The following is a 12,675-nucleotide window of genomic DNA, read 5'->3' on the forward strand; positions in this document are numbered from 1 at the left end:
TCGACTGGTGAGGTGTAATGTAGTAGAGATGTCTCTTAATTTTTTAAAAAAAGTTCAAGTATTCCTTTCCCACTAGAGAGCTAGATCAAATATGAGCATAGCTATATTATTTTGCACAAACCGATGATCTTTTCTGGTTTTTTGCTTGCTTCCAGATGACTGCAATGCTTATGAAAGCTGCCAGGATGCATTAAAATCATTCATGAATTTGTAATAAGAGTCTTAGGTTTCACACAGCAAGTATTTTGCAGTAGAAAGGATACACTGCCAAAGGCTTCATCCTTGTAAATAGAACATTCTGCAGTTGTGAAACACCAGCCTTTCAGATTTGAGCAAATAATTGAATGTCCTTTCAGCTCTGTCCCACTAATGACCTTCTGGATTAGGGCAGAATTCTAAATTCAGAGAGTAAATGGGGTCCTCTCACTGGGATAGGTTTGTAAGTGTATTTGATAGTCTGCTGTATCAATGAAATAAAAAGTGAGGTTTGTTTTTGAAGAACAAAGAGTTCCAGGAATAAGGAGGAGCTACTTGGTTCTTTTGCAGTGATTTGAAACAAATATTAAGATTAGCATTAATGGAGTGTGAGTTAAAGTGTGTCTGTGTGTGTACGTGAAAGTCCCAGAAGAAGCAGTAGAACACATGTTAAAAAGGTATCTGAACGAAGAGAAAGAACAAAGTGACCTAAAGCTAAGGTATCAAAAAATACAAAGAACACATGCAAGGCCACAAAATACACAAAGACAACAAACTGTCATGACATTCATGGATTTCTGAAGAGTGAAACAAAACAGTGAGGCAAAGTATCCCAACACCATCCCCTCCTAAAGAGTATAAAAAGCACTTCCAAAATCACTTTACTCAAGATGCCCAGAGGCACAATGAGAACATAACAGTCAACATCCTTATCCTCAGTGTGATCTTGGACAGGCCATTTGAACACACACATTTTGATGTTTCCAACTATGTGGGTGTAAAAGCATAAACAGAAACTGTCAATAGTTTGCAGAGATTTTGTTTATAAAATCACATTCCCTTCCCTAAGGCTTCATGCTGAGATTTATCATGCTCATTGCCTATGCACTTTAGTTCTCCAAAATCCTTTAAAACCTAGGAATCCAAAACCTAGAGCTCCCAGGTAAACGATGGACATGTTCCCCTGCCAAAGATGTTTTCTGTGATTGCTGTTCAGCAGCTCTAAAGCAAGCAAGAGTGTCACTGCAAAGCCTGGCTTTCCAAACCCAGAGCAACAGAGAGGGTCTAGACAGCTTGAATGAGAATTCACGGGGATAAAATTGTCACAAGTGGACACAGCCAGCACAAAACCTATGCACCATTTAAATTCTTGAGCCTTTAAAACTAGGCAGTAAATGGTCTCTAGGGCTTGGCTGTCCCAGTTTCCTCCTCTTAAAGCGCTTCAGCCAAAAAAGAAAATGACAGTAAATGAAAGCCTTACAGATTGTGTCACCCCTTTATACTAGTGGCAAGAACTAGGCAGATCCTGCAATACATTTTCTCTAAAACAAGACAGAAAGTTATATTGAGTCTTCCAGACCGATATGAAATGGAAGCTTAGTGTAATACTGTAAAACCACTGTGGAAGGTGGGGAGATTTATAAGTTTGATTGTAGAATGAAAAATTCTGGTTTTAGGTTGCTATCTCAGATTCAGAGCAGTTTCCAAGTTTTCAAGAAAAGTTTCTGTGTGCTGAAAATTAAGACACTTGCTGTGAAAGTCCATATCTTTATCTTCTGTCCTGGTCTGTCCTGGCTACACAATGCAATGTGCCAATCTGGGAAAGTCAGATATTGGAAGACTGCTGAAGAAAGGTCTGGCTAATCGTGAAGAGTTTAGGGATTTAGTCAGGTCATGTAGGAAGAACATTAGAGAGAAAAGCACAATTTGAAGTTAATTTGGCTACTTCTGCAAGAGAGAACAAAAAGCATTTTTATAAATACATTAATAACAAAAGGAGGGGCAAGAAAAACCTCCATTCTTTGCTGGACTTGAGGGGGAACATAGTTAATGGAGAGGAGGAGAAGTCTGAGGTACTTAACACCTACTTTGCCTCAGTTTTCACCAACAAGACAGGTGCCCCTCAGGACAACTGGCCTCTGGAGTTGATAGACAAAGACAGGAAACTGAATAACCCCTCTAATTTCCAGGATACAGTTAGTGACATACTGAAACACTTGGATCCTAACAAGTCTATGGGACCAGACGGGATCCATCCCAGGGTGATGAGGGAGCTGGCAGAAGAGCTTGTCAAACCGCTCTCCATCATCTTCCAACAGTCCTGGCTCTCTGGGGAGGTCCCAGATGATTGGAGGTTGGCGAATGTCACCCCAATCCACAAAAAGGGCTGCAAGGAGGACCTGGGCAACTACAGGCCTGTCAGCCTGACCTCCGTGCCTGGCAGGGTTATGGAGCAGTTCATCCTGAGTGCAATCACACAGCACCTTCAGGATGGACAAGGGCTCAGACTCAGCCAGCATGGGTTTAGGAGGGGCAGGTCCTTGCCTCATCAACCTGATCTCCTTTTACAGTCAGGTAACCCACCTGGTGGATGAGGGGAAGGCTGTGGATGTGGTCTGTCTGGACCTCAGAAAAGCCTTTGACACTGTCTCCCACAGCACACTGCTGGATAAGCTGGCAGCCCACAGCTTGGACAAGTGTACCCTCTGCTGGGTTAGGAGTTGGCTGGATGGCTGGGCCCAGAGAGTGCTGGTGAACAGAGCTGTGTCCAGCTGGCGGCCGGTCACCAGTGGTGTCCCCCAGGGAACCGCGTTGAGCCCAGTTTGGTTTAACATCTTTATCAACAATTTAGATGAGGGGATTGAGTCCATCATTAGCAAATTTGCAGATGACACCAAGTTGGGAGGGAGTGTCGACCTGCTGGAAGGCAGGAGGGCTCTGCAGAGGGACCTTGATAGGCTGGAGAGATGGGTTGATTCCAATGGGATGAAGTTCAATAAGGCCAAGTGCCGGGTCCTGCACTTTGGCCACAACAACCCCATGGAGCGCTACAGGCTGGGCACAGAGTGGCTGGAGAGCAGCCAGGTGGAAAGAGACCTGGGGGTTTGGATTGACAGAAGGCTGAACACGAGCCAGCAGTGCGTGCCAGGTGGCCAAGAAGGCCAATGGCATCCTGTCCTGTATCAAGAATAGTGTGGCCAGTGATCCTTCCCCTGTAGTCAGCAGTGGTGAGGTCACACCTTGAGTATTGTGTTCAGTTCTGGGCCCCTCAGTTCAGGAAAGATATTGAGGTGCTGGAGCAGGTCCAGAGAAGAGCAATGAGGCTGGTGAAGGGGTTTGAGCCTCTCCTGTGAGGAGAGACTAAGGGAGCTGAGGTTGTTCAGCTTGGAGAAGAGGAGGCTCAGGGGAGACCTTAGCACTCTACAACTACCTGAAAGGGGGTTGTAGCAAGGTGGGGGTTGGTCTCTACTCTGAGGAAACCAACAGTAGAACAAGAGGGCATGGGCTTAAGCTCTGCCAGGGGAGGTTTAGGCTGGATATCAGAAAAAAATTCTTTACAGAGAGAGTGGTCAGGCATTGGAATGGCCTGCCCAGAGAGGTGGTGGACTCACCATCCCTGGAAGTTTGTAAGATGAGACTGAATGTGGCACTTAGTGCCATGATCTAGTAATCAAAGTGGGGTTGGATCAAGGGTTGGACTTGGTGATCTCAGAGGTCTTTTCCAACCCAGCTGATTCTATGAAACTGGATTATCTCCTGGGTGCAAAAGGCATTGCATCCTGACCTATGGTGTATCATTCTCCACATATAGACAGATCAAGAGGTCTTACAGGATCATCGTCTGGGCATGTCTAAAAGCAAGGATAGAAGAGGAATATGTGCCTAAATGAGGGCTTCAGTGGATTCAGGATGACCAAACTGTGTAGCGGGAAACCTACACACTGTCTTCCTGTGAATGTGTCTGACTTCACAGGTGTCCTATCCAGAGTCCTACATACCTATATCATGGTCTGGTATATCAAAAAATTTCTTCATCCTGGGCAAAACAGAGTTGCTCCACATAAGCCTGTCTGAGTGGATGGATCCAGCAAGAATATACTGCTTAATTGCAGCATCAGCCACTTCAGAAACAGCAGTGGCAGCAGGATGAGCAAGATGTATGTGAGATGCTGTATTCAAAAATTCCTAAAGGACTGACACAGTCTCAGAAAACCCAGTCTCCTCTTCTTCCCTCTTTAAATTCCTCCCAGTCACTTCCTTGTGAGGCTAAAAAGTTGGGTTTCCTCACACACTTTCTTCAGAAACCTTTCAATTCTTTGCTGCACTATGGCAGAGTTTGTAGCAGGGGAGCAGAAGAAACATTAGCAGTCATAACAACTTCTTCATAAGTGTCTGCAGTGCAGTTATTTTCTTCAGTGCTGGGGCCTCTGAGCACTACTCCAACATAAATAAGGACAAGTAAAAGATAAGAACATGACCTAAGTAAGAGAGAAAACTGCTGCCCAGTAGCCCAATGCAGAATGCTACCAGCTGGCTTGTACATGTCTGATTCAAATGGTTGCTGTGCCTTGCACCAGGTTCAGGCTAACAAACATGATAACTAAGAGGAAGCCCTCACTGACTGGCATCTATCACACTCCCTTACCTCACTTCTGCATATTCAGATACTTTCAAAAGCATGTTTTTATTTTCCAAATCAAATGATGCATGTAAGGCGTGGTTTAGACTTTGTAATTCTCATAACCAGGCTGGAAGACCACACTTGGGAACCAAACTATTCCCATCAGCTCTGAAAATTCAACTGCAAGGATGATCATCTGTGATGCTCCTTCTGTAGTTCTGCCTATCACATACGTGGCCCAAAATCCATGTTCCTGAGAGCCATACATATCTGTTGGAAACCAATTGTGTTTAAAAGAACTCCAATATCCAGAATGAGAGCTCCATGACAAAAAAAAAAGGGGGGGGGGGCATAGAAATAAAAACATTTACAGTCATTTACAGTTTCATGCATATGTACTTTGGCTTCACTGAGATTAGAGTTCTGCAGGAATCATAGTGGTACACAGATACTTTGGCCAATGCTCAGAAGGTACATCAGGGAAGACAATTACATATATTAATGTCACATCCTGTTTGGAGGCTTAAGAGGCAAAAATGTAACAGGAATCACTTCCAAGAGTAGTAACACAGTTCTTATTACCTTCATAATGGCTCCACAGTTATTCAGTCAATGGAAATGGAGTCTGATATTGAGCATCAAGAAGATAAATTAACAATAAAATGAGTCTTACTCACACATCCACCACCTACTTCAGTGGTGGACTTAAATGCTCCCTTAAAGTATGTTGCCCTCCTCTTTATGGTGCTGAGACAGCTGAAAGGGAGGCAGGAGCAAACCCTTTCTGTATAAAACTACTGTGTGAAGAAAGAAAAAAAGCTGTTAAAATTTAGTAAGCAAATTTACAATTGGAATTAATGAATAGTTTGTGTTATAAAGGCCTTTCGGTTCATCCATCATTTTGGCTAACAGGGAAAACACAACAAAATTCCTTCATGAGCTTCAGATTTGGCAATAACAACATGCATGAAGTGCCAAATGCCAGGATGTTTGCCTTATTAATTTTTGTATAAGAACCAGTATTCCAGACAAACCAACTATAATCTAATTAATTACAAAGAAACAAACAAACAAGCCCTCAAAATTTGACATAAACCATACCAGACAAACCCAAGCAAATTTAATCTTATTTGATGTAAGTTTCCTTCCTGCCTCTCCCGCCAGCTCCAGGCAGTTCTCTTCTGTCTCAAGTCATGCTGGAAATAATTCAGAAAGCAAAGTCTTGGCTGAGGACCCCAAATGTCTTATGGTCAATGAGTATATTCCCTGAAGACTTGCCTTACACCTAAAATGGAATATCAAGGATTTTACAACCATAGCAGCTAAAAAAATGATACAAAACAAACTTGGGGGTTATCATCAAGCTGGATTTAAGACAATGAACAGAAGCCTCACTGTGTCATGTCTAAAATTAGACTGCATTGACATCTGCACTGTCACGAGTTTGTGGAAGACTCAAAGGCTATTACATTATTGTTTTAAGCATCACATATCTCTTTATCAATTTGATAATTACAGCTAGTTCAGTATATTGCTAGTTCAATGGGTAAGTGACAGGATAATTTCTTACAGGAACAAACGAGGGAGTCGGCATAAAGAGGGACAATTAGTACAAATTACAACACTGAAAAAAAGAATGCAAACACTAAGTCTCCTGAAGTTCCTGAAAGAAAGAGCACAAACTGAAAGGACAGAATTACCTTTGTCACTGCCTCTGGACACAGGACACCTGTACAGCCGAAACCAGCCTTGTTGGCAATGTGAGCTCCAGTAAAGTGCCAGCACAGGAAAAGAAGTAGGAATATGGAGCTGGGAATGGGACAAGGGAGTGGGAGAAGTCGGGATTTAGATCATCTGAAACTGATATGGAATCACACTTCGAAGTGCTTAAAATAAGCTGGGTCATTATGAGAATGTTGCCCCTCTGTCTGAAGCAGGGATGAGGAGGCAGAACAAGTTGAGGAAACTGAAAGCTTCCTCCAAGTTAGACCTGCCTGGACACAGTTTCCACCACACCTGACATACCACTGGTCTCACATGCCTTATCACACCACCTGAAATTGCATATAGGAGAGCGATTCTGCCCAGGAGATTTAATGAAGACACTCCAGATTACAGTCTGAAAAAATGTAGCCAAGGAAAAGAGAGGAAGGAGAAAAATAGTGGAAAAATTGCCCTTGCATCACTGCTGAAACACACTGAAAATGAGCAATAAAAATCTGACAAAAAATCAAAAAAAGATACAGGATTGAAAAAAAAATCACAGGAACTCGAGACTTTATGCTATGAAAACACAGACATTTTTTGAACCATCTGGGTAGTTCATCTGATTCCAATCAACTGTGTTTGCAGAATATGTGGTTTGATCCATAAGCAGAAATATTTCACTGAGCTGGGAAGTGACAAATCATAACACAGGTCTGGTGTGACACTTTCAGAAATTAATTTTGGAGCTCCCAGTACCATAACGATGCTAATAAACTGGAAGTCGCTCAGATGAAGCAAAATGAAAGTTGGTTCCTGTCTTAAATCATGAGATAGAAGACCTCGAAGCCCCTGAAGTGTGCACCCACGTGGAAAATAGTGGGATATGCTGAATTCAAGAATAGTGCAGTGCAGCCTAGGAAAGAGATCGTTTATGAAAGCTTTCTGAAAAACAGGGTATTTTAGAACTCACAGGAAACAAGGAGAACTGCAGTGCACGGCAGCTACTGAGGACAAAGTAACACACCGGTGTAAGGGCAGACCCTGGGAGGTGAGAGATCCACACACATCTGTTCCTCACTTTATGGGAGGCACGTTCCGATGAGAGCGGGACCGCTGCTCAACAAACATTAAATGTGACAGGAACAAGCCCCTACAACGCAGTTCCCACTTCCTACACGACCTCTAATACTGCAATTGCCTTACCCATTCAGCTTGGTTTCACTTACGTCTCCTTGTCCTCATGTCACTTTTCTCTTACATTTATAACCTCTACTATAAAATCAGAATATATTTGCAGTTTTCCTCAAGTACAATTGGCTACAGCATTCCTTGAAACGCCAGAAAATTGGCTCTCCTTTCAGACCAGGCACATTTTTACAGAAAAGCAGTTCCAGCGCCGGTTTCTGCTGCCACAGCCGTTTCGTAGCCAGAAGAATGGGCTTCTTTTTCAAGTGTCAATAATGGAAAGCAATAAAAGCGTGACACATCCCGGGGCGCTGGGAGCTGCTCCCGGCGGAGCGCGGCCCTTTCCCGGGGGATCTGCCGCTCCCTTTCACACCATTATCGCGATGATCAGCCTGCTCAGGTCAGCTCTGCTGATTCTTCAGTGCTGGCGGGTGCGCAGCGATGATGCAGCTTTAGGGGTCTGAACCATTTTTTCCTCTTTATAAGAGGGTGCTCCAAGTTCGCCTCGCAGAGACACCGCTCTGTTCCCCTCACCCAACACCTGCCTGTGCCTTTCCAGTCCCACCTCTGTTAGAATTTTAACACCAAACAAACCCAGAACAACCCGAAACCGGCCAACCAACCAACCAGATGGGGCTGTTTTGACACGGAAAGCCTCTGTAGATACACATATGAATGATGACTTTATAAACAAAGCACTAGCGAAACGCAACACCGTTAACTCTATGTCGGCGGCTGCTCCTGCCGATGTAATTACGGCTCGCAGTCAAGGTGACATGAGGCGAAAGCCCAGACCTGGAGGTCAGTGTCGCACAGAGCCATGGCACCCCCGGGCCCGTCCCCGTCCCCGTCCCCGTTCCTTCCCGGGCCCGTCCCTGTCTCCTCTTGGCCCCGTCCCCTCCCGGGCCCGGGCCCGTCCCTGTCTCCTCTTGGCCCCGTCCCCTCCCAGCCCCGTCCCTTCCCGGGCCCGGCCCCGTCCCTGTCTCCTCTTGGCCCCGGGCCCGGCCCCGTCCCTGTCTCCTCTTGGCCCCGTCCCCTCTCGGCCCCGGCCCCGGCCCCGTCCCTTCCCGGCCCCGTCCCCTCCCGGCCCCTCCCGGGCGGCGCCCCCAGCCCCGCCCCCCCGGGCGCGCACGTGCTGGAAGCAAACACCGCTCAGCGCATGCGCGGCCCACCCGCCCCTCCCTTCCCCGCCGCGCGGGAGGGGCCCCAGTCTCCGGGCGCCTGATTGCCTGATGTCACCTCCCCGGCCCCGCGCTGCGCCTGCCCATTGGCTGCCCGCGGACCGCTACCTGCAGCGCGCCCCCTGGTTGGCTGTTGCCGCGCGGGCCGCTGGCCTATCGCAATTCGGGCCACGCGGATTGGGGTCCGTGGCCCCGCCTCCTGCCCCAGCCCCGCCCTCCGCCACACCCTTCCCCTCCCATTGGCCAGCGCCTGCTGCGCTCCGCCCCCCCGTCGCGCTAAGCTCTCCGATTGGGTGACGCTCGAGCTCGCTCCGCCCCCTCCCTCCCCCCGCCGGCGGCCGCTCGTAAAGTTTAGTTCGGCAGCGCCCTGGCCACGCCCCCTCCGGCCCCGCCCCCTCGATGGCCCCGCCCCCGCCCTGCCCGAGCGGGCGGGGGGAGCGGCGGCCGTTGGGGCGCGCGCGCGCTCGCGCCGGCGGCACCTCCCGTCCCCTCCGTGCCCTCCCTCAGTCCCGCTCGGCGCCGGCACCGGCACCTCCCGCCCCTCCCCTCCGTGCCCTCCCTCAGTCCCGCTTGGCGCCGGCACCGGCACCTCCCGCCCCTCCCCTCCGTGCCCTCCCTCAGTCCCGCTCGGCGCCGGCACCGGCAGCACCCGCCGAGCCGCGGCCGCTCCGGGCAGCGCCGCCTCCTCTGCCTCCTTCTCCCGCTCAGCTCCGCTACCCCACGGGCACGGTGAGCACAAGCCGCACGGAGCCGGGCTCCCCTCCCGCTCCGCGTAGGGCGAGCCGGGGCGGTGCTGTGGCCGGCGGGGGTGGCGGGAGGGGCGCGGGGGCCGCGGGCGCTGCCCCCGCACCGGCACCGGCACCGCGGAGGCGCTGCGGGCGCGGCCGCCGCTCGGCGCGGCTGGCGCTCGGTCGCACTTGACACCCGGGACCAGGCTGGGCTTTCGCATCGTATTTCGTCTCTGTCACATTGCCTGGGAAACTTCCCCAGCCCGATACAACTTTGAGCAAAGAGGCAAAAAAAGGCAAGAAAAAAAAGACCAAAAAAAGCTATGTCTTTTAGTGATACAGATGCTGGAAAACAGAGCCCGCCAAGTTCCTCTTAAAATATAATTGCAACATCACTCCTTTGGAGGAAGCGAGACCTGGAACATAGGACCGCAGGGAAAGCGCTTAATCTCTCCTCCTTTTGTGTAACGTGGGAAAAGACTGGGCTTTTCTGTGCTGTAGCACTCTCCGCTGGGAGGTTTAATGCCTTTTAAAGTATTCCGAGGCTTTTCAGAAAGATCTTAAGTGCAAATTGCTCCTGCTGTAAGGCTCTAATCCGGTGAATTGAAAATGAGTTTGGGTATTTGAAGAGACTGCTGTGCTGTTTTTTTCTGTCCTTTCTGGAAACGCAACCATGCCGGTGCTGGACGGCTTGTCTGAAATCTGGGTGTATTCACTCGCCACCCGATGGTTCTGACATCTGCTTCTGAAACTTGTGTGCGCTTTTTCTACCGCCTTTCGCTTCACTGACCTTGCTCAGCGGAATCCTTTGTATTATTGGTACTTCCAGATCTTGTATAACATCTACCAGTGCTATAGAAATGGGTTTTTGGATGTCTGTCCTGCTTCCTGTTTGTTTTTCTCATAGATATATTTTTAAAACTTGGAGACTGAGATTAATGCTGCTTTTTTTCTCCCCCCTTCTTCTAATTCAACAGATGCAGTTTATGTTGCTTTTTAGTCGCCAGGGGAAACTGAGACTCCAGAAGTGGTATGTCCCATTATCTGACAAAGAAAAGAAGAAAATCACAAGGGAACTTGTTCAAACGGTATTAGCCCGCAAACCGAAAATGTGCAGCTTCCTCGAATGGAGAGACCTGAAAATTGTCTACAAAAGGTTGTTCTGTCTCACTAACCTCGTAATTTCCATACATCACAAACAGTGTAATGAGTAGGAGGAAACTAATGAAGATTGTTTCTGTTTTGTTTTAGTGGTTTGATTTTTTCTTTGTTTATTTCCCGTAACAGAGAAGACTGACTTTTCTCTTGAATCTAATTTGATAACCAAGTAGGAATCATTCATGTGTGGAAAATCACTCATGCATTTAGAACTGTACTGAAGAGATGAACTCTCCTGCTTTCATAAGGAGTGGCATACTCTGCTTAGGTTGACACAGTACACACATGCTTCATATTGCTATGAATTTCAGTTAAGTGATAAAGAAAAATTTTATAAATGTTTACCTCAACCAATGGCTCCGTAGATCACATAAAAATGTAACTTGCTTTTTCAGGCTCATGGAAATAAGGGAATAATTTTTCAGAGTACCTAGTTTGGGTTTTTTGAGTTTCTTTATTTATTTCTTTTGCTATAAACACAAAAAAGGATTTCTCCTAATTGAGGGAATCATGGCTATATTTGTTTTGGTGGAAGTACTGTATCAGTTTCTTTGCAACAGTTTGATTTTTCAGTTGTTGTATAACCTTTCTAGAAGTATTCTGCTAGCATTTTTCATCTTTGTGTTGATCTTTAGAATGCATGACAATGTATTAGTGTGAACATAATTTTCTCCACAAATAACAGTAATCCTCCTCCTGTTGTGGTGGGCCACATCTTTTCCAGGTAAAGCTGGTGCTGTGAAGTCTTATCTGTGCTCCCTGGTTAGTTATAAACTTCAGAAGGTTTATGCATTCTTGTTTTCTCTTTGAAATGGTAGATAATCTCTGTCCTAGAGTAAATACTGTTGTATTCTCTGTAGGTAGGACAGAGAGAACTGGAGCTGAAATGAATAGTTTCTAACTCTTTTCCAGTGTAACAAATCACAGAATCACAGAATATTCCGAGTTGGAAGGAGTAGAATCAAATATGTTTGAATGTTTTAATTCCTGGTTTCATATATACATTGGTGTGTGTAACATCATACATATGAATATTGCTGGTCTGAGATTGCTTGCTTGTGGTTCTTTAACACAAGGAGGAGGAAAGAGGAGGTGCAATGCATGAGGCTGTGCTGAAAGAGAACATGCATGGGGGTTTTTCTTCCTCTCGATTTCCTCACAAAACTTCTTGTACATGCATGTAGACAAGCTTATTCAAACACTTGGTGTGCTTCCTTGACTGAAAATGCCTGGAATTGCTTTTCCCGCTGGGACTAGATCAGAAAAATGAGGCATGAGTGTTCCCTTCCTTGCTCGGGCAGTGTGTTCCCTTCCTTGCCCGGTCTTGAACAGCAGTAGCTGTTCTGCAGATAATTCTACATAACTGTTTTCCCTCCCTTTTTATTGGTGTTAAGGACTACTTGCCATGTCCTTTTGTGTCTACAGAGCTGGTGCAGAAGGACTGCTTGGTTGCTGGAAGTTGTGGTGTTCTTGCATCTCAGCAGCACGTTGTGGGTCCTGCAGTGAAGGAGAATGGAGAAATTTGCTGTGAGATGTATTTAGACCATCTTTGGCTGGACACAGACTGCAGTCTGTCTGCTGGACTGCTGGTGTGCACAGCTGACTGCAGTGGCTTGTTTCACTGTCTGCAGACCAATCTGGCACAGGGAGCCTAAAAAATTGCTAAAGATGAGTTTATACCAAGCTAATGAACATCTCAAATCTTGCTTTACTTTTTTTTTCTTTTTCTTTTTTTTACTAATACATCAGAAGGGGACTAGGTGTAAGAGGTGATAAGTTTAAATTCCTGTATACTGTATCAGCTTTTACATTTGTGGGACTTCTTCCAATCATCACACCATAACTAAAGATGATGAGTACCAACTAGTGTGATTTCTTTGAAAAGGATGATTTTTTTTGTAGCTGTAAAGGTGGGTGGAGACACACCTGCAGAAACTTTGTGGGCTTTGTGAAATTGCAAAAGGTGCTCCCAACCTGCTCTTGAGCATCTCTGCCAAGATCTGTTTATGTCTGATGTGTTGCTGGGAAGGCTCTGAACCTGCTGGTGCAAATGTTTCTCAGTATAAGCTATAAAAGTATGTGCATAATGCTGTTGTACATGTTGCATGTGCACATTGCT

General features: G+C 46.6%; 1 protein-coding gene across 6 annotated transcripts in view; it reads left to right on the forward strand.

Moving 5' to 3' along the window:
• Window positions 1–9,082: 9,082 nt before the first annotated feature.
• AP1S2 (adaptor related protein complex 1 subunit sigma 2) overlaps window positions 9,083–12,675 on the forward strand; it is a 30,170-nt gene continuing 26,577 nt past the window's right edge. For 5 of the 6 annotated variants that reach the window (XR_011698036.1, XR_011698043.1, XR_011698063.1 and 2 more), the window contains exons 1-2: window positions 9,083–9,399; window positions 10,376–10,554. Coding sequence is in view for 3 of the 6 variants with exons in the window: in XM_071557811.1 (XP_071413912.1) it covers window positions 10,376–10,554 (179 nt within the window). In the remaining 3 variants the exon portion in view is untranslated. Of the gene's footprint in view, window positions 9,400–9,527; window positions 9,695–10,375; window positions 10,555–12,675 lie in introns of those variants that run through there. The other variant, XM_071557899.1, reaches the window with a different exon arrangement.

Source organism: Pithys albifrons, chromosome 1 (assembly GCF_047495875.1).
Source record: "Pithys albifrons albifrons isolate INPA30051 chromosome 1, PitAlb_v1, whole genome shotgun sequence".
Lineage (NCBI taxonomy): Eukaryota > Metazoa > Chordata > Aves > Passeriformes > Thamnophilidae > Pithys > Pithys albifrons.